Source organism: Panthera pardus, unplaced genomic scaffold (assembly GCF_024362965.1).
Source record: "Panthera pardus isolate Hobbes unplaced genomic scaffold, ASM2436296v1 HiC_scaffold_8, whole genome shotgun sequence".
NCBI classification, from domain to species: Eukaryota; Metazoa; Chordata; class Mammalia; order Carnivora; family Felidae; genus Panthera; species Panthera pardus.
Window position 1 is genome coordinate 5,022,477 of NW_026527013.1, and position 22,341 is coordinate 5,044,817.

Here is a 22,341-nt window from a genome sequence, read left to right on the forward strand (position 1 = left end):
CAAAGGGCCTGTGGCAGGATTTGGAGGCAAAATTCTGCGGTGGCCTGAAGTGTTGGAGAAACAGTGAGGAGGCCTGCGTGGCCGGGGCAGGCTGACTGAGGGAAAGTGGTGAGTGGGAGACATGAGGGCAAGGAGGGGTACAGGGATGTGTCATGTGGGGCCTCGTTGGCTGCAGGGAGGTGGGCTGTCAGAAGGGGGCATCACGACTTGACCCGGGTGCTCACAGGTGTGCTCCTCTGTGGGGAGGATAGACTGTGGGGGGGGGGGGGGGCAAGGTGGGGAGCCTGGGGACCAGGGTGGAGGGGGAATGTGTTGATTCAAGCTAGGATGTTGGGGGGCCAAGCCAGAGTGGAGGCAGAAGAGAGAGGGTTCAGAAGAGAGCAGATTTTGAGTATTTTGCCCCGGGGGGGGTTACTGCTCGTGGGTTGGATGTGGCGGAAGGCATCCGGCCTCAGGAGCTCCAGCAGCAGCCCCCCACTCCTAGGTGCGCTGTGTTGAGCGGGAAAAGAGTCCTGTACAGGGGAGGCCGGACTGCTGATGCTCCCGCCTCTCCCCGCCCCGCCCCCCCCCCCATGGCTCCTCCTCCTCTACCCCCTCCGGGGCGACAGTTACAGGCAAAGAGGAAGTGGTAGCCGGCTAGCATAGGCAGGCAGGCAGGCGGTGGAGGCCGCGAGGGCGCGGGCCGCCCGGCGAGGCAGCAACCATGGAGCTGTGGCGCCAGTGCACCCACTGGCTGATCCAGTGCCGGGTGCTGCCCCCCAGCCACCGTGTGACCTGGGATGGGGCCCAGGTGTGCGAGCTGGCACAGGCCCTGCGGGATGGCGTCCTTCTGTGCCAGCTGCTCAACAACCTGCTGCCCCACGCCATCAACCTGCGTGAGGTCAACCTGCGCCCCCAGATGTCTCAGGTGAGCCAAGGGCTGGGAGTGGGGGGGTGCACCCTGGGCTGGCACCGGGAGGGGTAAGGCACTGAAACTCTGGGCTTGTGATGTGGAAGGGAATATACTCCCAGCTCTGGGGCTGGCGTGGAGGGGAGGATGGGGGGCGGCTGGAGGGGGCGGTAAACTCTGAGATTCTGGGGTATTTCACCCAAGGTTAACAGGAGTGGGTTAACAGGCTCTGAGTTAGTGCACGTCCAGGCTGAGAACTAGCAAACTCGGGGTTAATGCTCTCGGGTCCCGGACTGAGTCCACTGAGGTTCAAGCCCCAGGTGGGGCTGTGTGGGGGTTATCGAGGGACACCTGGGAACCCCCAGGTGTCCAATGGGGTGCCTGAGGTTTTGGCCTCCTTTGACATCCCCCCCACTTCTGCCTATGGGGGAGGGGCCTCCACCAACTTCTTCCCCCACATGTGTCTCCTCCTCCCGGGCCTGGGCCCCTTCCTTCCCCTCACATCTTCTTCCCCTTCGCTTCCTGCCTGGGCCTGGGGCGTTTGGGGCGCATGGGGTGGGTGGGGGGCTGTGGGCCCCTGGGCTCTGGTCTTCCTAGCTCTCTCCATCCCTAGGTGGCATTGAGAAAAGCCCCTGGTCCTGAGCCCGAGAGTGGATCCTGGGGTTTTGGAGCCTAGAAACAGCTGCCCTTTCTCTGTAGGGCTTTCTGCAAGGGCCCAGGTCCGGGGAGGGTGGATGGACTGAGCTGGCCCTGCCAGGCTCAGGAAACATATTCAAATCCCTATTTGAATGTGGTGGGGGTGGAGGAGATAACGTGACTGGGGCCACTGTCTGTAGCACCTTCTCTGGGCCGCTGTGGTCTCCTGGGTGCGGGGTGGAGGCCGTGCGTGCTGGGGTCTGGGGGCTCTGGTTGCCTCACCTGCCCTGGGAGTCTGAGGGGACCCTGGCCTCTGGCCCTCAGGCTCCACTCTGGAATGAAAGCTTTGTGCCGGGATCTGTGCATTGTTTCATTGTTCTGGGGCCTTTTCTCTGGTCCGAGAGGCCATGTGCAGATGCTAGGGTAGTGGGCCCATGGCGGGGGAGGAGGGGCGGGTCCCTGGGGGCATTCCCCAGGGACAGGGCCATGGGGTGGGAGAGGTGGGTGGCCCACCCTCCTTAGCCTAGGCAGGGCTTCCTGTAAGGGTGAGGGAACTCCTGAGGCCCAGCCCCTCTGGCCACAGGCCATCCCAGATTTGCCTACATTTGCTTACCTCCCAGCTTCCAGCCAAACGTCCCTTCTGGCCCCAGGCTGGCAGGCAGTCAGGGTCCCCAGTGAGGCTCTAACAACAGCTAATCAGGAAGTCGGTAGACTTGAGGATGAACTTCCACCCCTGCCTGCATCTTGCCTACAGCTGGTTCCCCAAGGAAGGGCACGGGGACGTGGAGTTACTCTCTAGGAGGGAGGCTGAGGGGGGCTGCAGGGATACAGCTTCTGTCTTTGTGCCGGGCCGTGCGGAGGACCCAGGCGTGGCCTTCCGGGTGCTCCCAGGCTGGGAGACACAGACACCCCTAGCCCTGTGTTGTCAGGACTGGGACAGAGGGAGAAACCTCTGGGCTGGGGGCCCTTGAGGCAAAGGCAAGACATTGCCTGGTGATGTCAGGCTTTATACAAGAGGGGACATTTGTGTGATGTTTTGCAGCATGAGTAGGAGTTCTCTCATTGCTCTGGCTTCCTGTGCCCAGCTGTGTCAGGCCCCAGGCTGCACAAGGGGGTCCCCCAATCCTCCCCATCTGGAGCTCTGTGCCTTCCTGCCCCCTGCTCGTCTCGTCTCCCCTCGAAGCTCAGCCCTGTGCGCTGTTCCTAGCAGGGATGTGTGCAGGAAGCTAAAAGGTGGCTCCAGTAAGGTGGAGGGAGGTGAGGTGCCACATGAATAGAGCAGGGCCCCGTCTGTCAACTGATATAAGCTGGGGATGTGGACTGCCTGTGGGATGTGGCAGTGGCATTTGGGATACAGAAGGGCGAAGGGCAGAGGGAGAAACGGGGAGGGGTGGGGATGCTCCTGGGCTGAGCGGCTGGCTGGAATTTGGATACTTCTCTGTTTCTCTCTTTTCCTCTTCACAGTTACTCTGCTTTTTCTCGGTTGTTTCCAGGGAAGAGGGCTGGCAGAGGGCATTCACTCATCACCAGTTACAATGTGTGTCAGGCCTCTTCTTGGTGCTGAGACACACACACAGAGCCCTGTTGCTGAGGAGCCCGAATTGCAGTGGGCGAGACCGACAATGTCTAACTTGTGGGGAGGGGAGGGACAAAACAAAGCAGGGGAGGGAGCGTGGGAGTGTGCGGGTCATGCTTTTGAATAGGGGGTCCCGGAGGCCTCGCTGGTAAGGTGACATTTGAGCAGAGCCCTGGGGAAAGTGAGGGAATGAGCCTTGTGAATTCAGGGAATTGCTGTGAATACAGTGCTCCTGGCAGGGGTGCGGCCAGTGCAAAGGCCCTGAGGTGAGAGCTTGTGGGTGCCCACAGAGTCTGGTGGGAGTGGTTCATGACTGAGGTCGGACCAGGGGGAGTCTCTAAGCTGGATGGTTCCTCTGAGATCTGAGGCCGAGACAGGATCATATCCTCATAGATGGCACACTGAGCCGCAGACAGCCTAACTCAGCTCCTTCCTCTGGGAGTCTGGGTGGCAGAGATGAAAGTGTAAGGCCAAGGGAGTGGGGAGGGAGGGATGAAAGTGACAGTCATTGTGGGAAAGACCCGCCAGGGCACGGGAGCTGATTAGACCTGGCAGGGACAGGTGCTGGGCCCTGGATGATGTCAAGGTCCCCAGCCTGTGAATGCCCCGGTCACTGGCAAGGCAGTGGAGAGGGCAGGAGAGTTAGAACAGGGCCTCAGCTCGAGGGAGGTGGCTCTGAGGGGCCAGAGTTCAAATTCTGATGCACCACTTCCTGGCTTCACCTCTCTGAGCCTCAGTTTCCCCATCTGTGAAACATGGGTACAAATGGCACCTTTATTGGGAGGATGGTTGTACTATGTCAGCACTGCTTAGCACAGTCTGTGACACCTGAAAACGCCTGATAAACTGTCTGTTTAGGAAGGACGGGGGGTAGCAGGAGGGTGGGTAGCATAATGGCAAGCAGGAACTTGGGTTGGGGTAGTATTTCTCAGCTGGAGTGATTTTGCCCCCCCGGGGCATTTGGCAATGTCTAGACACGTTTTTGGCCCCATCATATCTGGGAGATGCTACTGAAATGTGGGTAGGTATCAGGGATGCCGCTCAGTATCCTACACAGCAGAGAATGATCTCCCCAAACATCAATAGTGCTGAGGTTGAGGGGCGCCTGGGTGGCTCAGTCGGTTGAGCATCCGACTTTCGATTTCGGCTCAGGTCATGATTCCAGGGTTGTGGGATCGAGCCCCGCGTCCACTCAGTGTGGAGCCTGCTTGAGATTCTCTCTCTCTTTCTTTTTCTCTCTCCCCCTCTGCCCCTCTTCTGCTCGTTTCCCCCCCCCCCCTCTCTCTCTCTCTCTCTCTCTCTCAAACGAAAAACCAATTGAAAATAGTACCAAGGTTGAGAAATCCTATGCTAGGGGACAGAGAGCCTGCAAAAGTCTTTAAAATATTTAGTTAAATAATACATTCATATGGTTCAAATATTAAAACACATAAAAAGGTGCACAGGGAAAAGTTTAACTTCTAGTCCTGTCCCTCAGATACCCAGCTCCTTCCTTTCCTCATAAGTAACTTTTTTCTTTTTTAAGTTGACTGTATATCCTTCCAGAATTTCTTTATTGCAAACATGGGCAACTAGAAATGTAGGTTCTTATTTCCTACCCTGCTCCCTTAACTTGAAAGATGGTACATACAACTGGTTCCTTTATATCGTCTTGGGAATCTTTCCAAATCAATATAGAGAGAGTGTCCTCATTCAAAAAAAAAAAAAAAAATGACTGTATGATATGCCGGATAATCCATTTGTTAAACAAATTACTTCTGTTGCGCTAACTCTGTGCCAAGCATTAGTCCAAACCAGGGGCCAGCAAACTATAGTCCAACAGCGGAATCTGGACCACAGCATGTTTTTATAAATAAAGTTTTACTGGCACGCAGCCATCCCCACTGATGCGTGTATATATCGTCTATGGCTGCTTTCCAGCTGCAGCTATGGAGTTGAGCAGTCGCCCCAGAGACTGTCCTCCCTGTGGAGCTGGAAATATTTACTATACAGAACTTTGTAGAAACAGTTTGCAGATCCCTGTTCTAAGCAGTTTTTACATTTGTTTAATTCTCACAACACCCTATTAGGTGTAACTATCCTCATTTTTCACATGAGTGATGGAGGCACAGAGATGTTGAGTAACCTGCTGCAGGGCACCCAGCTTGGAAGCGGCAGACTTGGGGACTGGAACCGTGGGCAGCCCGGTCCTGGGGTTCTTGCTGTCCGCAGTCGCCCTAAAATGCCTCTGTCCCACTGCTCAGCTGGGTGATCATTTATTTGATCATCCTTTCTCTCAGTGGCCACTTGGATGGTACCGGGCTTTTGTTATGATACATTTACTGCAGCCATTAACCTTGTCCACGAATCGCTTTTTGCAGACTCCACCCTGTGACCTTGGGCATGTTACCTAACCTGTCCGTGCCTCAGTTTCCTCATCTGTAAAATGGGGATAATAAATCCCTATCTTTAAGCATCGTTGTGACAGGTAATGGATTACTCTAAAGAACGTACAAAAGTCCCTGGCTACGTAGAAATCTTACTATTGCTGCCATACACATGAGCACGTACATTCATGGCATACGTTCTCAGAAGGACTTGCCGGCCCAACGTGTGTGAGCCTTAGTGTTTCTGGCACATATGGCCAAGCTGTTCTCCATATGGGATTGTTCCCCTGTGGACTGTTCTAATGTTCTAATTACATTACCACTAGCAAAGCATAAGAGTGCTTACTGTCCTTCATCTTGCCACAGACTGTTCTCTTGTTAAGCTTTTGGAGCTTTGCCAACTTAATGGGTGATAAAGCTCACTATAGATCAATTCACATTTCTCTTATTCTGAGTGAGGTTGAACCTCTTCCTTTGTCTAAGAGCTATTTCTCTTTTCTCTCGGCAAAGTAATATCTGTTCATTTCATTTGCCCATCATTTTTTTTTTTTTCCTTCTGGGACTGTTTCCCTTTTTTTCTTATTGATTTTTAGAAACTCTTTACATATTAAGCTGGCTTGAATTTCAAGTCAGGTACTTACTACCTTTGTGATCTTGAAGGAAAAAAAAAATGTTGCTTAACCTGTCTGAGGTTGTCTGTTGTCTTATCTATAAAGTGGGATGTGAATAGCACCTTTAAGGCTTGGGTGAGCCTTAAATGTGATAGGTTAAGTTAAATTCCTTATTAATGTGATTGATGTGCTGAATTTAGCAAATGCTAAAATGGTGGAGGCACGCTTTTGGTTAATTTGATTTCAGTCAGTCTGAGTTGGCTGTACGATGTGGCGTAAGTCAGCGTGTGTGATGTTAGCTGCTGTAACAAACTGTTCACTTCGGTGGCAATAAGAGTTTACTTCTTGCTGACATCACAATCCAGTTTGGGTCAACTGGGAGCTTAAGAGGGTGGCTCTTCTTTACAAAGTCCCTGTAGCACCTGGGCTCTCCCCATCCCATGGCCCTTCTCTCCCTGAAGCCCTTGGAGCCGTCTCTATCCCAGAAGGTAGGGGGGAGGAGTGTGAGGAGGGAACCCATGAGAGGCCGTCATGGGCCAGGCCCAGAAGTGGTGCTGTCGCCTCCATTCTTGTTCCATTGGCCAGAACTCCATCACATGGCCCCCTCCAACTGCAAGAGAGGCTGAAAATGGCCTGGCTGGGAGCCAGGGAGGATAGGAAATGGGTTGGGTGGACATAGAAAAGTCAATGTCGTAGAACCCCGGAGTGATGCCTCGCTGCCTTCAGAGATGCAGGTCTGGAGGGGTTGGCTTGGAGGAGTCCATGGTGGGAAAAGGAATAAGGAGGGCCTGAACCAAAGCCACAGGGGAGGGATCCAGCTAGGGATGGGAAAGCCTGGGTGGGAGAAAATTGCAGCAAAGTAGGTTGGGTTGGGTTGACCAGAAGATCTTATCTGAAAATATCTACTACGGCTGATGGGGCTGGAAGTCTGGGAGCGTCAACATTTGGTATTGTGCCTTCTCTTCTAACGTTTTATTCTGTGTACTGACCTCCTTCTGGGTCTAGTACTGGGAAATGTCACCCTTCAGGACTTTCTTTCCTCACTCTATTCCAGCCACAAGAGCCTCCTTGCTGTTCCCAGAACCCACCAAGCCCCATCCAGTCTCAGGGCCTTTGCATGTCTGTTCTCTCTCTTGTTTTATTTTTTTCCGTAGCACTTACCGCCCTCTGACTTACATAGATTTTATTTGTTTGTTTATTATCCACTTCCCCCCACTGGATGTCAGGGAAAGGCTTTTTGTCTGTTTGGTTCACAGCTGTGTCCCTGTGCCTAGAACAGCACCTGGCACATAGTAGGTGCTCAATAAATATTTACTGACTATTCACTTCATTCATCTATTCATTGTCCCTTTCATACAGGAACAGCAAACTATCACTTATCAGGTGGCTGCCTCATTTCAGAAACAAAATTTAATTGACACAACAAATCACACATCTATGGACGTTTTGTCTGGGGCTGATTTCATGATATGACTAGTCATGACAAAGACACGAAGCCAAAAAAAAAATTTACCATCTGTCTCTTTACAGAGTTTTCCAATTGCTCCCTGATATAATGGATATTTGTTGAGTGCTTACTTATTATTGGTTAGTGGTAGTGGTTTAGCAGTGGTTAAGAATGGATTGCTTGGGATCAGTCCAGCTTCTACTCGTTCCTAGTTATGTGACTTTGGGCAAGTGTCAAGGCCTCTTCTGCCTTTGGTTTTCTCATCTATAAAATGGGAAAAATGATGATGATGCTAGTGATAACAATAATGACACCACCCATGTCATAGACATTTCCTTTTATTAGGCCATGTGCAGGATGATAGAGAATTCCATGATGAACGAGACACAGACCCTCATGCAGCTCTTTGAAGTAGACCAGGAAATGGGCGGTTACAAAGGAGCGGAGCACAGTCCATGATGGGTGGGTGGAGCCCAGGGCATTGTGGGCGCAGAGAGGAGGAGACCCCCAGAAGCAATCAGGGTAGGCCTCCTGGAGGAGGAGACATGCCGATCGAGTGTGGGAGGTTGGGGCATATTTGAGGAGCCAAAATAAGTTCTGTTTGTCTCCCTTGTTAACACTAATGGCCAGGAAGTGGGCAGAACCTGAGGTTGTGTTGGGTGGGCATAGCTGAGCTCCTAAAGACCTCACCACAATGCAGAGATGAACTGTCGCCCTTTGATAGCAGGGATGGTGTTCTGAGACCTGGACTTTAGGAGGAACTTGGGGGTCAGGTCCCCTGGGGAAGAAATAAGGGATGTTCAGTCAGAGAAGTTTGAAATTTGAGGAAATTCTGAGCTCAGTCTGCAGAAATTTTCACCAAGAGTTTTAGACCTTGTGACAGAAAACCCCACTGAAACTGGCTTAGTAAAAAATCGGATTTATTAGCTCCCATAAGTGAAAAGCTTGGGAGAAAACGTCTTCAGGTCCAGCTGGATCCAGAGGCTCTGACAGTCTCAGGAACCCCTCCCCGCCCCCATCTCTTGGCTCTGCTGTCTTGTGAGTGTTTTCCTGCATTCTCGGCCATTCTTTCCCCTCATCGTGGTGGGCAAGGATGCCCAGCCGCTCCAAGCGTATTGCCTGCAGTTCTGTGTGCAGTGGAAAATGGGCACTCAAGCCCAGTCTATGCTTCATTGGACGGGATTTCTTTGCGGGGGCGGGGGTGTGTGTGTCACGTGTCTGTTCCAAACCAATTGTTGCGGTTGGTGGAATACAGTGTTCTGATTGGCTGGGTTGGAGTCACACACCCATTCCAGCAGCTGGGGAGGAGGGGTCCCCACCCAAAGGAGCAAGATTAGGAGGAGGGGGCATGGTTCCATAGGGGACACTGAGGGTCTGCTGGCAGAAGAAGGTGGGGGGGGTAGATGTCAGGAGGCCCCCCACGTTTATATTGGCTTCAAGTACTAACTTCAGCACAGATCTTCACCGTTGACATTGGAAGCTGCATCTTTCTCTGTCCTGAGGGCTGCCTTGTGCATTGCAGGATTTTTGGAAGCATCCCTGACCTCCACCCACCCCATGTAGCACCCTCTCCCCTGCAGTTGTGACAACAAAGTGTCTGCAGTCAAAGTGTCCAAAACAGAAACTCTGTTTTGGAGGGAGTGAGCTTCGTGTCTTGGGGAGGGTCCAAAGAGACGTGCATGAACAATTACTGTCTGAGGACAGTAAAGAAGAGATTGTGAGCTTCTTTGAGTTAGAATAATCATTTATTTTAGTATCAGCCACAGGCGCTGTGCTGAGTGCAGGGCTTATGGGACGGGACACAACAGATACACTCACTGCTCTCCGGCGTTCATGGCCTTGTGGGGGAGAAGGGTAGTGTACTTGTTTCCTGTGGCTGCCCTAATAAAGGATCGCAAACTGGGTGGCTTAAAATAACAGAAACATATTGTCTCATGGTTCTGGAGATTAGAGGTCTGAAATCAAGGTGTGGGCAGGGTCAAGCTCCTTCTGGAGCCTCTTGCGGGCAAACAGTTCCTTGCCTCTTCCAGCTTCTGGTGGCTCCAGGCGTTGCTTGGCTCCTGGCTGTGTCACTCTGTCTTCACAAGGTTGTCTCCCCTGCATCTGTGTATCTGTGGGTCTCCTCTGTGTATCTTGTGTATGGACACTTGTTGAAGGATTTAGTGCCCCCCTCCCCAGTAATCCAGGATGACCTCATGATCTCAAGATCCTTAACTACATCTTGAAAAGTCCTTTTATTATTTTTTTTTTTTCCTGAATGATGTCACATTCATAGGTTCTACGCATCTGATGTCACATCTTTTGGGGAGGGCCGGCATTCAACCCACTATAGACAGTAAACAAGAAAATCAACAAAATATTACAATAACGGCTGCAGACAAAATAGGCCAGGGGTCAAGTTGGAGAAGAGGAAAGGGTCATGCTTCTGGAGGGTGGTCAAGACAAGCTGAAAGCTGTAGGATAAGGAGCTAGTTCTGGGAAGAATGGGGGTGGGGGGGCAAATGCTGTGCAAAGGCCCTGTTGTGAGGAGGGTCTGAAGGAAGGTGAACGATGAAGGGAGAGAGCTGGGAATAAGATTTGGGAGGAAGGCACTTCACTGGCCTGGCTGTGGGTACGTGTGCAAAATTAAACGTGATGGGAAGTCCTTGGAGGGTTTAAGCAGACTGGTAGGTTAAAGGGGTCCTACTAGCTGCTCTGGGGGGGACCAGGCTGTAAGGGTGATAGAAATGGAAGTGAGGGGACATGGGCAGAGGGAGTCGATGGAGGTGTCCCACAGGGATGTGATGGTGCCATGGACTAGGACTTGGGACTAATGGATGGGCTCCCATTTTGGTGGTTGTGCCAATCAGAGTTTCTGATGGTCCAGATGGGGGAGGCGTAGAAGTGAACGAAAGGAGGCAAGATATTGTCTAAGCTTATAACTTAGGAACCTGCCCAAATGGGGACATTGTCTGCTAAGATGGGAAGGCTGGGGAGAGCCAGGTTTTGAGGAGTTCTGATGGGGCTGAGTTACCATGGAGAAGGAAGGCGGCATAGCCTAATGGTTAGTGCGGTGGGGAGTAGCTCTGTCCTCCCAGGGGACATTTGGCAATGCCTGAAGATATTTTTGGTTGTCACTACTGGAGGGAGTTGTGTGCTCCTGGCATCTAGTGGGTAAAGAACAAGGGTGCTGCTGATATCCTAACTGTCCTATAATCCCAGGGGCAAGGACTCTAGCTGCATGGGGGTCTGAGTTCCAGTCCTGACTGTGGGATCTTGGATGACTTACTGAAACTTTCCATGACTCAGTCTCCCCACTTTTCAAATGGGGGTCACAATAGCCCATGCCTTATAGGTCTGTCACAAGAATTAAGTGAGCATAATGGTTGTGAAGTCGTCACATGCCGCAAGCAGAACCTATTGTGATTGGTAAACAAACTCATTCGGGTGGATGAGATCATCTGGAGAGGGAGGGGGGAGGGAGAGAGAGAGAGAGAAGGAAAGGGGTCTGAGTCCCAGGGTGCAGCAGCATGGAGAGGTCAGGGAGAGGAGGAAGAAGCAGCCAAGGAGTCAGAAGAGAGCCAGTGACTCAGGAGGGAGGAAAGCCAGAAGGATGTAGTATCCAGAGGCCAAAAGAGGAAAGTGTACTCAGAATGATCCCCACCTGAGTACAGTGAGGTGTTGGTACTTGGAAAAGAACAGTTTTACTGAAGTGGATGGGAATAGTGTTGGAAAGTATAATAAATAACAACAATAGAAACAGGTCCGATGTATGGAGCCCTTACTATGTGCAAGTGTTGTCCAAAGTACGTAAAACTTATTACCTCCTTTGGTTTTCACAGCAAATCCATGGAGTAGGTGCCATTACGTTCAGGTTACCTCTTCTGTGAATCAGAGCACCCCAAACTTGATGACGTAGAACAACTATTTTAGAATTCTCACAGATTCTGTGAGTCAGGAATTCAAATGGAGTGTGGCGATGATGGTTTGTCAGCCCCACGATGAGAAGCCTTGAATGTCTGAGGGCTGCAATCAGCTGGAGTACCCTTCGCTCCCAGTCTGGGCTGGGGTGACTCAAGGCTGAGCTCAGCTGGGGCTGGTGACTGGAGCACTGGCATGCGGGCTCTCTGTGTGGCTTGGGCTCCCTCACAACATGGTGACTGGGTTTTGAGAAGGAGTGCGGAGAGACCAAGTGTTTCACAAGGTGGAAGCCGCTGACCTACTTGGACACCACGTAGTGTCGCTTTGCTGCAGTCACCAAAACCGGCCTGGATTCCAGGGCAGGGGAATCAGACTCCACCCCCTGAGGGTGGTGTGACAAACCACACTGAGAAGAGCTTGCTGCATGGGTGATATGTTTGTGGCCATCTTGGGAAAGCACAATCTGTTACTGATTATTAACCCTAGTCTCACAGATGAGGAAATGGAAACATGGAAAGTTTAAGTGAGTCGCCCAAGTTAACAAGTAGCTATGTTGGGATTTGAAACCCCAAACCTGTGACCACCATAAGCACTATATGAATATTGCCTCTCTGAAGGGACATATGACCCTTAGAAGATAGTCTTGGCTTCAAATTTCTGGTTTTCTCAGTCAGGGTTTAGCCAGGAAAGCTGAAATCATCTTAGATCTTTCAGAGAGGATTTAATTCAGGGAATGGCTCATGGATGATGGGGGAGCTGAGCAGACAGATGGGGAATACTGAGGCAACACAGAGAGTGGCCACTAGGCTAGAGAAACAGTAGAAGAGGTGACGTGACTAGGATCCAGAGGCCAGAACCATGCAGGGGATCCAGGACGTTGCTCAAGAGCCATTATCATCAGGGAGCTCAGACCAGGAAGGAGACATATTTGTTGCTGTGAAGAGGCACAGCAAGAGAGGGAGAAATACCCTGGTTTCTCTTTCTCCCGCCCTCTGATTTCCTGCCTGGGCATCCCATTGGCTAAGCCTACCTGGAAGCCAGGGTGCAAAGGAGCCTGGGAAATGTAGTTCCCTTTGCTACAGAGTAGAGCAAATGGCAGACAGGGAATGGCTCTGAGAGCAAGCAGGCCAACGGTCCTCATAGTGACTGCCTCTTTGAGCTCAGTGTATTATCTCAACGGGAGCAGCTGCTACTGCTCTTTGCCTGAGAACAGACGAAATGCAGCGGTTTTAATTTGCAAGGCCCGGTCCTTTTTAGCTCTAATGGCTCTGGTGGTTTTGGAGTTCAGCTCAATCTTAGATCAAACCCAGATCTCCTTTCTTAGGATTCTCCACCAGCACACAGCTCATCAGCCTTCCTCTAGACAACCCATCAGAGATCTTCCTGCCGTCATTATGTCCCCGGCTTCCTCCAAGTCACCTCCAGTCCTGGTGGAACACCACAGCCCCTTCATGGCTGCTCAGTGGATAGTATGTTTCCAGAAATCCACCTGGGGTTGTCTGTCTTGTGCCTGTTTGTCCTGGGGGCTCGGAATGATCCCCACCTGAGTACAGCATCCAGCACCCCAAGAGATGTGCGGCTGTTCCCTTCAGTGTGCTCTGTGTTGGGGCATGGGACTGGGGGAATTGGGGGAAAGGCATCAATCATTTGTGCTTCCCTCTCAAGGACTCTGAGATATGGCCAAAGGGTGGGGTGCTTGGGGGACAAGCACCCGCCCCATTTTGATGGCACAGTATTGCTCTCCAGTTTTGGCAGATCAGCACCTGATACTGCCCTTTGTTCACTCCCTCCCACTCCCCCTTTCTCATTCTGCTCCAGCCATAGTGGCCTCTGACCTCTTCTTCCTATGCACCAGGCAGCCTCCTGCCTCAGGGCTTTTGTCCTGGCTTGTCCCTCCGCAGGCAGGCACCCACCTGGATCATTCCATCCTTCAAGGCTTTGCACCGACATCACATTCTCAGTGAAGCCTCCCAGACCTCCTTATTTAAAACTGCACCCCCTCCTGGCATTTTCCATCCGTTTAATCCCACTTAGTTTTCTTCCTTAATACCTCCCCCCCTCCACATACGTATTCGTGTAACACTTTGGTTGTGTGTCTCCTTCTACCAGAGCGTCAGCCTCGCACAGGCAGGGGTGTGTATCCCTTTTGTTCACAGCTGTATCCCCAGCACCGGAATCAGTACCTGGGGCCTAGGTGATGCCCAATAAATATTTGTTGAATCAATGAAGGGGTGGTTGCAAAATTAGAGTGTTCTCTCATGTGACATCATCTGATCATATGTTATGTACCCTTTTAGTTTACTTCTTTTTTTTAAATATATTTATATATTATTTTATATATTTTATAAATTCTATAAATTAAATGTAGTTTATATATTTATTTAGAAGGAGAGAGAGAGAGCATGAGCAGGCAAGGGGCGGGGAGAGGGAGAGAGAGGATCCCAAGCACGTTCCATGCTGTTAGTGTGGAGCCTGACGTGGGGCTCGAACTCACAAACCGTGAGATCCTGACCTGAGCAGAAATCAAGAGTCGGAGACTTCACTGGCTGAGCCACCCGGGGCGGGGGCGGGGGTTGGGGGGGTGGTAGTCTGCTTCTTTCACTCGGCACCTTCTTTTGCGATTTATTGCAGTGCCGTGTGCATCAGTCCTTCCTGCCTTATTCCTGAGTAGTATTCCCACGCACAGACGCCCCCCCCCCCACTTTGCTAATCCTTTCTCCCGTCGATGGACACTTTGGGTGGCCATGTTTTGGCTGCCACTGGTATGGTTGCTGTGAACGTTTGCTTTCATTTCTCTGTGTAAACGCCGTGGGGGTGGGGAGAATGCATCGCGTGGTAGGTGCAATGTCTAACCTTTTAAGAAACTGCCAAGCCATCCTTCCAACTTGGTGGTTCCGTTTGACATCCCAGCCCCCGGGGTGTGAGGGTCGCCTGGAGCGCTGCTCCTCCCTCTTCGCCACCCCTCGGTCCTTGGCTTTATCAGTCACCTCTGCCATTTCACCAGATCCCTCCCGTGGCTCCCTGTGCTGGTTCCCGTGCTCACTCACCACTGCTGTAACGGTCTCATGTCGCTGTCTGTTCAGTGTCTGTCTCCCCACTAGACTGTAAGCTCTGTAGAGACGGGGTTCTGTCTGTGTTGGCCACCACCGGGTCCCAGGCCTTGGCACACAGTAGGCACTCAATACATGCTTGCTGAATGAATGAATGAATGAATGAGCCTGGCTGTTGGGCCAGGTGCTGGAGTGGAGATTCAGTTGGTATTTTCATGCCCAGAGTGAAGATGAGGACCCCCCCCCCCCAAGTTGGTGCAGTGACCCACCCAAGTTTCTTCAGCGGGCGGCCGCCGGGCTGGGAGTCGAACCATGTCTCTCTGACCCCCTTGACAGGCACTGAGAAGCTGAGTGTGTACTGGGGTGAGAGGGGAGGAGAGAGAAGAGAGACAGGCTGGCGTGGGGGGAGGTTTTGAAGGCCAGGATGAGGAGGTGATGCTCTGCACCCCTGCTTCCAGGCTTCAAAAAGAGTGCACAGCATGCCCAGCCTCTCTGGTCTGCAAGATGAAGTCTTGCAGTCCCAAGATTAAGGGGCTTCAGGGCTGAACACGGAGGCCCCCCCCCCCCCTTCCTCTGTCTCCCTGAGCAAGCCCTGGTAACAGGCATTTCCTGTTTCCGGTGGCTCCCTGGGCTGGGCTGGGGGTGGGGGAGCGGATTGCTGCACTTGTGCTCAGCTGTGGGTCCCTCTCCTGCTCCCTGCCCCCAGCCACCAAATGGGGCCTCCGTCCCTGCACACTGGTTCCCTGGAGGAGGGTGGCAAGCTAACCAAACTCTCTATGGCTCTTTCTTTGTCTCGGGCAGGGGTGGTGAGGGGCCCGCAGGCAAAGGGGAAGTGTCTGGGTGCTGATTTGCATATGGGCAAGATGCCAGCCCAGCTCTACGATATTCTGGTGGAAGGGGGAGGGGGGCTGAGGGGTTCGCCTCACCAACGGGGAGGAAATGTATTCACACGCCCCTCCTACCTTTGGTTAAAAGGCCTCCTGTCCTTTGTCACCTTCTCCCACGCTTTGGGCTACCGAGAAGTCCTTGTGGTGGTCTAACCTCAGTCATTCCTGCTGTCTGAGGGAGCCCCCCGTTTTTCAGCTGGGCCTACCCCATCCAGGAGGGCTGATGAGTCATAGCCCCTTTCGCCCCTTGAGATGTCACATGACTGGGGGGAAGAAGTCTCAAGGCTCAGCTGATCTCCCTGAGGTCAGGAGGGAACTTCCTCCCTCTGGCCAGATGAGGCCAAGTGCTCTGTTGCCCCTGGTGACTTGAGAGCCCTGTCTGGAGTCAGCCTACCGCCGTGCAAAGGCTGCTGGGCAGGAGAGTGTTACATGTGGTTCCTGTCATGTGCCGAACCTCTTTTGTGGCATCAGGAGGCAGCCTGGTGTGGTTCAAAGAGGTGCAGTGGTACAGTGGTTAGGGGCATGGCCTCTGGGCTCCGAGAACTTGTATCTGGCTTTTCATTCCTTCCTGTGTGGCCTCAGGCAAGTGATACATCCTCACTGAGGCTCAGGTGTCCCATCTATAAAATATGGATTCACGCATTCACCAACTTTTGTGGAGCATCTCCTGGGTACCAGGCATTGTACTAGGCGTTGAGGCCACAGCAGTGAACAAACTATACTGAGAATCCTCTCCTAGTGGATGTTCTAGTGTGTGAAGGGGGACAGACTGACAATAACAAAATAAATAAGAGAAATACACGGTGCCCCAGAAAAAACACAAGGCAGAGGAGAAGACGGAGAGTGCTAGGTGTGTGTGTGTGGGGGGGGGTGCAGTTTTAAGTAGAGTGACTGGGAAGGTCTCATTGAGAAGTGACATTTCATCAAAGGCCTGAAAGAGACAAGGAAGGGAGGCACTGTGTTAACTGGAGATGGACATTCTGATCAGAGGGAACAGCCTGTGCAAAGGTCCTGGGGCACTACTGTGCGCGGCATGTTGGAGGGACAGCAAGGAGGCCTGTATGGCTGGAGCAGAGAGAGTGAGGAGAAGGGAGGGAGGAGGGGAAGGTGGGGAGGGGATGGGGCATGTCATGTGGGGCCTTGTGGTTGGCATCTGGGTAGGGTGGGAGTCTTGGGAAGATTGTGACAATATTTGAAAATAAATGATATGGGTCCAAGGGCAGAAGCAAGGATACAATAAGGAGGCCATTGCAATAAAGCAGGTGAATGTTAATGGTGGTTTGGGCCAGGCAGGTGCAGAGAAGGGGCGGGATTCTGGCTGTATTTGGAAGGCAGAACCAACAGGATTTGCTGATGGATTGGAAGTGGATGAGAGAGAAACAGAGGAGCCAAGGTGACCCCAACATTTTGGGCTCGAACAATCGGAAGGACAGATGGGGTTAGAGCGTACCTCCTAGACCTCAGTAGCAACATTGTTGGGAGGATGGAACAAACCTATGCATGCCAAACTCTTCATCCCAGCGTTGGAAGAGGCTACATTCTCAATCCAGGGTGCCTCCCCGGAAGGGTTGGGGGCTCCAGGAGGCAGGGACTGGCTCACACAGGCAGTGCTCTTTCACCGAGGCACGTGTGCGGGTTTCTCGTGAGGCTGCAGTCATCTGAAGGCTCAACTGTGGCTACAGGGTCTGCCTCCTAGGTGATTCAGCCACACGGAACCTCCAAGTTCCTCTCCCCTGGGACCCCTCCATAGGGCTGACTGAGTGGTCTCAACATGGCGGCCGGTCCGTGATCCAAGAGGCCAAAGTGGGAGCTGTAATGCCTTTTGTTACCCAGCCTTGAAAAGTCACGTATTGTTACTTCCAGCATACTTACTCACACAGGGCTAATCGTGAGAGAGGCAGTTACAAAAATGACACAAGTCCTGGGATCTGTGGGCCATTTGGGGGCCATCTTGGAGGCTGACTACTGTTGTTACATTGTCTTAATTACTGTAGCTGTATGCTAAGTCTTGATGTGAGTAGTCGCAGTTTACTTTTCCCCCCGGCTTGACTTGTCTTGGCTATTTGTGACTGTGCTATTTGTGTCCATATGATTTTAGGATTCCTGCACCAAGTTCCATGAAAAAGCAGTTTGAGATTTTAATTGGTGCTGCATTGGGTCTATGGCTCAATTTTTGAGAAGGCTGAACAATTTTAAATGTTGAGTCTCTCTGGACAAGAATTAGTATATATTTCACCCTACTGGTACAGATCTTCTTTCATATTTTTCAATACAATTTTAATTTTTTTCATAAAAGAGTTTTTCACTTCTTTTTGTTAGATTTGTTACTCATCACTAGCTTTTTTGTATGTTTGTTTTACAATTGTTAGGCTACGGTCAGTGGTATCCTTTTAAAATCGAAGTGCAATTTTCGCGCAGTGAAATGCTCAGTTCTTCAAGTTTACCATTCAACCAGTTCTAGCAAATGTATACACTTGTGCAACCCACACCCTTATCAGGACACTGAGCATTTCCATCCCTTGTGGCCTTTCTGAGTCAATCTCCGCCACCCTCCCCACCCCAGAAGCAACCACTGATCTGATTTCTATCACCGTAGATTAGTTTTGCTTATTCTAGAATTTTGTACATGTTTTCTTAAAAAAAATAACATTTTATGATTAATTTTTGCTAATGTACCATCACACAGTAAACTTTGTGTGTTGATTGTGTATTCACTAGCATTGTTAAGTTACTGTATTGATTCTGGTTATTTATCTGTATTCTTTTGGGCTTTCTGTATTGATGGCACCTTCTGCAGAATGCCCCTTCTCTCTCCTTCCTTCCTTCCCTCCTTCCCTCCCCCCTTCCTTCCTTCCTCCCATCCTTCCCTTCCTCCCTCCTTTCTTCCTTCCTCCCATCCTTCCCTTCCTCCCTCCTTCCTTCCTTCCTCCCATCCTTCCCTTCCTCCCTCCTTCCCTCCCTGCTTCCTTCCTTCCTTCCTTCCTTCCTTCCTTCCTTCCTTCCTTCCCTTCCTCCCTCTCTGGCTTCCTTCCTTTTTTCCTTTAGTTTTGTCTTGTACTGCAGGCTAAGATCTTCAACACAGTGTTGCCTAGAAATGGTAATGGGAACAGCCCTGATTAGTTTTGATTTCAAATGCCAGGGAATCTTTTCAACATTTCCACCATTAAATACAATGTTTTGCTTTTTATTTAAAACAGAGGTTTAAGATTAAAAAAAAATTTTTTTAATGTTTTTATTTATTTTTGAAACAGAGAGAGACAGAGCATGAGCGGGGGAGGGGCAGAGAGAGAGAGGGAAACACAGAATCCAAAGCAGGTTCCAGGCTCTGAGCTGTCAGCACAGAGCCCAACACGGGGCTCAAACCCACAGACTGCAAGATCATGACCTGAGCCAAAGTCGGTCGCTCAACCAACTGAGCCACCCAGGCGCCCTGGTTTAAGATTTTTTGAAGATGCTCTCTTTATCAGGTTACAGAAATTCCTTTCCATTCTTACTTCACCAAGAGTCATTTTTTCCCCTTTTCTCTCTCTCTTTATCACAAATGGATGTTGAATTGCTGTTTTTTAGGCATCTGTTACTGTTGCTAATCTCTTTTGAACAGAGAGAGAACAAGCCTTGGGTAGGCAACAGAATATCCAGCTGGCACTTAGTAACATTGTTTACATCACATTTATTTTACACTGGCTTCTTTTCATAGCAAATGATCCTAGGGTTGTTTTTTTTGGTTTTTTGTTTTTGTTTTTTTGATAGTAGGGTGTAAGGTTCTCTTCTTAAATACACTTATTTCAGTTAAGGTTTATTTAAAGTTCATGTTACATAGATAATGGGTTGGGTATACTGTGGATGCAGCAATTATGTTGCTCTGGCAAAATGCTTGCAGTCACACTGCCTGGGTTTGCTTTCTGGCTGGCTGTCCGTGCCTCAGTGTCCTTCTCTATAAAATGAGGCTATAACATTACTTGCAGGATTGTTGCAAGAATTCCGAGAGAGACAGAGAAAGAATATGAGAGAGGGGAAGAGGGAGGGATGAAAGGAGGAAGAGAGAGAGAGAGAGAAAGTCATAGAAGCAGAGAGTAGAAGCTTAGTAGGCACTGGGTGGGGGGGGGGGATGAGAAAAATGGGGAGACGGTGGTCAAAGCATCCAAAATCGCAGTTAGGTAGGATGAGTCAGTCTAGGGATCTAATGTATGGGCATGATGTAGCTGCCGTCCTGAATAATACTGTCTCGAGCACTGGAAAAATGCTAAGAGAGTAGATTTCAGGTGTGCTGAGCCACACACAATGGTGACTGTGTGAGGAGATGCGATGTTAATTTGCTGGACTGTAGCAATCATTTCACTATGAATACGCATATCAAATCATCACATAGTATGCCTTTAATGTATACAATACTATATATACATATTAAATATATATGCATATAGAGAGAGCTGGGATTGGGCACATGGTACGTGCTCATGCAAGGCAGTGAGATAAAACTGTGGTCAAGAAATTTGGTTCGGATTCCGTAGGATCTAGGGACCTCAGAGCCCATTGGGGCATTTGGGTGAGTTGACATAAGGCAACAATAGAACCAAATTCCCCAAACCCAGAGGGACATCCTGTAGGTCTGACTGCTACATCAGTTTATATCTTCTGGTTACAAGTCACTACAACCCAACCCAGACTGATTTAAACAGGAAAGGAATGTGTTGACTCGTGAAATTGCAACCTTCAGGGATGTTTCCTATAAATGGCGCCATACGATATGTGACCTTTTGTGCCTGGCCACTTTCACTGGGCATCACAGTTTTGAGGGTTATCCATTTTGTAGCATGTATCCGTACTTTGCTACTTTGTATGGCTTTATAATATTCCATTGTATGGATATGCCTCGTTTTGTTTATCCACTTATCAGTTATGGACATAGGTGAATACGTAGGGACAGAAAACAGACACTGGTTCCCAGGGAGAAGGAAGAGAGTGCAGAATGACAGGTGACTGCTTAATGGGTACAGGGTTTCTTTGTGGGCTGAGAAAAGTGTCTTGGAACTAGATGAATTGATCATTGCATGACATTGCAAATATGCTAAATGTCACCGAAGTGTAATTTTAATATGGCTAATGGTTGGGGGGCGCCTGGGTGGCTCAGTTGGTTAGGCATCCAGCTTCGGCTCAGGTCATGATCTCGTGGTTCGTGAGTTTGAGCCCCACTTTGGGCTCTGCGCTGACAGTGTGGAGCCTGCTTGGGATTTTCTCTCCCCTTCTCTCTCTGCCCCTCCCCTCCCTCCCCCCCAAAAAATAAATAAACTTCAAAAAATTAAAGTGGTTAATGGTTAGGTTTTTTATTATGGTAAAAGAGACACAATATTATATACATAAATAGAATGATACAAATATATTTGATAAATATAAATACAAATTTATATAAACTGGAGAATATATAAATAACAGAATACTTATCATTTTAACCATTTGTAAGTGTACAATTCAGTAGCATTAAACCCATTCACAGTGCTGTGTAAGCATTACCACGGTACCCAAAACTGTTCCTCTTCCCCAACAGAAACTCTGTCCCCATTAAACACTAACTCCCCATTCCCTCCTCCAACCCGGGCTCCCACCGTCTACTTTTTGTCTCTATTAATTTGCCTACTCTAGGGACCTCATATAAGTGGAATCATATAATCATTGTTCTGGCTTATCCTTCTGTGTCTGGCTTATTTCACTGAGCATAATGTTTTCCAAATTCATCCATGTTGTAGCATAAATCAAAATTCCCCTCCTTTTTCTGGCTGTGTAATATTCCATTGTAGGTACGGAATACATTTTGTTATCAGTTAATGGTTACCTTTATGTTATGTGAATTTTGCCTCAATAAAAAAAGATTTCAGGGGTAGATCAAGCTTCAGGTACACTTATCTTTATCAGAAGAGGGTGGGAGAGGGAGGCTGTGCCTTCTTTTCCCCCCTTCCATGCCAGTTCCCAAGTCAGACTGCCTAGGGTTCAGCTTCTCCCCTGTCCCGTTATGTTCCCTCCACCCCCATTTCTGTCTCTCCTCGCAGTTCCTGTGCCTTAAGAACATACGTACCTTCTTGTCTACCTGCTGTGAGAAGTTTGGCCTCAAGCGGAGTGAACTCTTTGAGGCCTTTGACCTCTTTGATGTCCAGGATTTTGGGAAGGTAAGCTGGTGCCGAACTTCCCGCGAGCTGGGCACAGAGAGGTGGAAGATTGGATTTCCGTTCGTTTCCATGAACATTTACGCTGGGAAATCTAAGTGCTGTTGGGGGGAAGGACAGAGAAGTCAGACCAGGCCATACACCAGATGCAAAGGGGTTGGCTTGGGGTATGCACAACTGGGTTCTAGTCCCTGCTTTGCTAACTGGTTGTGTGACCTCAGATCTGTGGCCATGCCTCTCTGAGCCCTAGGTGCCTCCTTTGTAACACAGGAATAATATCATCCTATCCTTTCTGAGTGGTTATGACGATTGCATAGAGTTAGGGGATCGAGTGGTGGGTGCTCAGTTAAGGGAACCCTGATCTGCTCACACAGAAGAGTGGGAAGGGGGAGAAAACCCTGAATTAGCTCCCAGGGGAATGGAGTCTAACTGTGATAATCTAGCCTCGGGGGTTGGCGTCTGAGCCTGTGTTCTGGCACGTGGGTGGGCAAGGGGCTTACTGAGTGGCCCATGGCCCTTGTCACAGGTCATCTACACCCTGTCTGCTCTGTCCTGGACCCCGATTGCCCAGAATAAGGGGATCATGTGAGTAACCATTTGAGCTGGCATCCTTGGGCTGACCTGGCTCCAGTCCTACCCCTCCTGCAAGTCCCCGTCCCTGGCCCCCAGGCCTCTGGCTCATACCATCCGGGCTCCCTCAGGCCCTTCCCCACTGAGGAGGAGACCGTGGGTGATGAAGACATCTACAGTGGCCTGTCTGACCAGATCGAGTGAGTGTCTGGGACCACCACCCTGTCCTGGGGGGTCGGAGGTGACATGGC

The 22,341-nt window shown here is 50.3% G+C and overlaps 1 protein-coding gene across 4 annotated transcripts in view; it reads left to right on the forward strand.

The window, feature by feature from the left end:
* The first annotated feature begins 604 nt into the window (after positions 1-604).
* The window catches only part of VAV1 (vav guanine nucleotide exchange factor 1), a 46,449-nt gene continuing 24,712 nt past the window's right edge, over positions 605-22,341 (forward strand). For all 4 annotated transcript variants that reach the window (XM_019439550.2, XM_019439551.2, XM_019439552.2 and 1 more), the window contains exons 1-4: positions 605-907; positions 21,407-21,523; positions 22,047-22,105; positions 22,222-22,290. In XM_019439550.2, the coding sequence (XP_019295095.2) occupies positions 704-907; positions 21,407-21,523; positions 22,047-22,105; positions 22,222-22,290 (449 nt within the window). In that variant the 5' untranslated portion in view covers positions 605-703. The remainder of the gene's footprint in view (positions 908-21,406; positions 21,524-22,046; positions 22,106-22,221; positions 22,291-22,341) is intronic.